Source organism: Marmota flaviventris, chromosome 6 (genome assembly GCF_047511675.1).
Source record: "Marmota flaviventris isolate mMarFla1 chromosome 6, mMarFla1.hap1, whole genome shotgun sequence".
NCBI lineage: Eukaryota > Metazoa > Chordata > Mammalia > Rodentia > Sciuridae > Marmota > Marmota flaviventris.
In genome coordinates this window covers 124,964,162-124,966,729 of record NC_092503.1, presented here as the reverse complement: position 1 = coordinate 124,966,729, position 2,568 = coordinate 124,964,162, and the positions used below count along the sequence as shown (strand labels likewise).

The window sequence follows — 2,568 nt, the reverse complement described above, 5'->3', positions numbered from 1 at the left end:
AGGCACCAGTGTGAAGTTCCATCCATTATCCAGAACATTCCTGGTTTTGCACTGCCACTGAACAACATTTGGCCATAGGGATCAAGAAAAGGGAAAGCAACACTGGGTGGTGGTGTGCCTGGAAGAGCAGCGGAGGGAGAGGAAGTTCCACATGGCAGGAATGAAAAGCACTTTACATTAACGTCACTTTGGGCTGACAGGCTCAGTGCTTCAGTTCTGAGTAACAACAAGCCATGGTCAACCAAAGCTCCCCAGTGGGATTCCTCCTTCTGGGCTTCTCTGAATACCCAGGGCTGGAAAGGATTCTCTTTGTGGTTGTCTTAACTTCCTACCTCCTCACCCTGGTGGGCAACACACTCATCATCCTGCTGTCGGTTCTGGACCCCAGGCTCCACTCTCCAATGTACTTCTTCCTCTCCAACCTCTCCTTCTTGGACCTCTGCTTCACCACAAGTTGTGTCCCCCAGATGCTGGTCAACCTCTGGGGCCCCAAGACCATCAGCTTCCTGGGCTGCTTCATCCAGCTGTTCATCTTCATGTCCCTGGGGACCACTGAATGCATCCTCCTGACAGTGATGGCCTTTGATCGCTATGTGGCTGTCTGCCAGCCCCTCCATTATGCCACCATCATCCATCCCCGCCTGTGCTGGCAGCTGGCAGCTGTGGCCTGGGTTTTGGGTCTGGCCCAATCCATAGTCCAGACACCACCCACTCTCCTCCTGCCCTTCTGTCCCCACCGGCAGATAGATGACTTTTTGTGTGAAGTTCCTTCTCTGATTAGACTATCCTGTGGAGACACCACCTACAATGAAATCCAATTAGTTGTGTCCAGTTTCTTCATCTTGGTTGTTCCTCTCAGCCTTGTTCTTGTCTCTTATGGTACCATTGCCCGGGCAGTACTGAGAATTAACTCTGCCCAAGCATGGAAAAGAGCTTTAGGGACCTGCTCCTCCCATCTTATGGTTGTCACTATCTTCTACAGCTCAGTCATTGCTGTCTACCTCCAGCCCAAAAATCCTTATGCCCAAAAGAGGGGCAAGTTCTTTGGCCTCTTCTATGCAGTGGGCACTCCTTCACTTAACCCACTCATATACACCCTGAGGAACAAGGAGGTAAAGAGGGCATTCAGGAGGTTACTGGGGAAAGATGGGGAATCTAGGGAGAACTAAGGGAAAACTGTTTGATATATTCCTAATCAAGAAGAGTTTATTCATGATTTGTAAAAATGTTGAGCTCCCCAGGCCACACAACTGAGCCTCTATAGTGTGTCAGCATGATTATGTGGTATCTAAGAGAGAGAGAGATTCCATTAAGATATCCACTCATCTATTGAAGGACATCTAGGTTGGTTTCACAGTTTAGCTATTGTGGAATGTGCTGTTATAAACATTGATGTGGCTGTGTCCCTATAGTATGCTATTTTTAAGTCTTTTGGATATAGTCTGAAGAGAGAGGTAGCTGGGTCAAATGGTGTTTCCATTCCCAGTTTTCCAAGAAATCTCCATACTGCGTTCCATATTGGCTTCACCAATTTGCAGTCCCACCAGCTGTGTATGAGTGTACCTTTTTCCTCACATCCTCGCCAACACTTACTGTTGTGTGTCTTCATAAGAGCTGCCATTCTGACTGGAGTGAGATGAAATCTTAGAGTGGTTTTGATTTGCATTTCTCTAATTGCTAGTGATGATGAACATTTTTTTATATATTTGTTGATTGATTGTATATCATCTTCTGAGAAGTGTCTGTTCAGGTCCTTGGCCCATTTATTGATTGGGTTATTTGGTTTTTTGGTGCTTAGCTTTTTGCATTCTTTATATACCCTAGAGATTAGCGCTCTATCTGATGTGTGAGGGACAAAGATTTGCTCCCAACATGTAGGCTCTCTATTCACCTCACAGATTGTTTCTTTTGCTGAGAAGAAACTTTTTAGTTTGAGTTCATCCCATTTATTGGTTCTTGATTTTAATTCTTGTACCACAGGAGTCTTATTAAGGAAGTTGGGGCCTAATCCCACATGATGGAGATTAGGGCCTACATTTTCTTCTATTAGACACAGGGTGTCTGGTTTTATTCCTAATCCTTGATCCATTTTGAGTTGAGTTTTGTGCATGGTAGGGGTTTGATTTCATTTTGTTGCATATATACACAATGGAATATTACTCAGCAATAAAAGAGAATAAAATCATGGCATTTGCAGGTAAATGGATGGAGTCAGAGAAGGTAATGCTAAGTGAAGTTAGCCAATCCCAAAAAACCAAATGCCTAATGTTTTCTCTGATATAAGGAGGCTGATTCATAGTGGGATAGGAAAAGGGAGCATGGGAGGAATAAGTGAACCCTAGATAGGACAGAGGGGTTGGAAGGGAAGGGAGGGGCCATAGGGTTTTAAATGATGGTGGAATGTGATGATTATTATTATTGTCCAAAGTACAGGTATGAAAATACAAATTGATGTGAATATACTTTGTATACAACCAGAGAGATGAAAAATTGTGCTTTACATGTGTAATAAGAATTATAATGCATTCTGCTGTCATATATAAATTTAAAAATAAAGAAAGAAAGAAA

General features: G+C 43.5%; 1 protein-coding gene across 1 annotated transcript; it reads left to right on the top strand.

Moving 5' to 3' along the window:
• Positions 1-233: 233 nt before the first annotated feature.
• On the top strand, positions 234-1,169 carry LOC114080518 (olfactory receptor 2H1-like). The gene has a single exon (XM_027922138.2). The coding sequence runs from the start codon at positions 234-236 to the stop codon at positions 1,167-1,169; it is 936 nt and encodes a 311-aa protein (XP_027777939.2).
• The last annotated feature ends 1,399 nt before the right edge of the window (positions 1,170-2,568 follow it).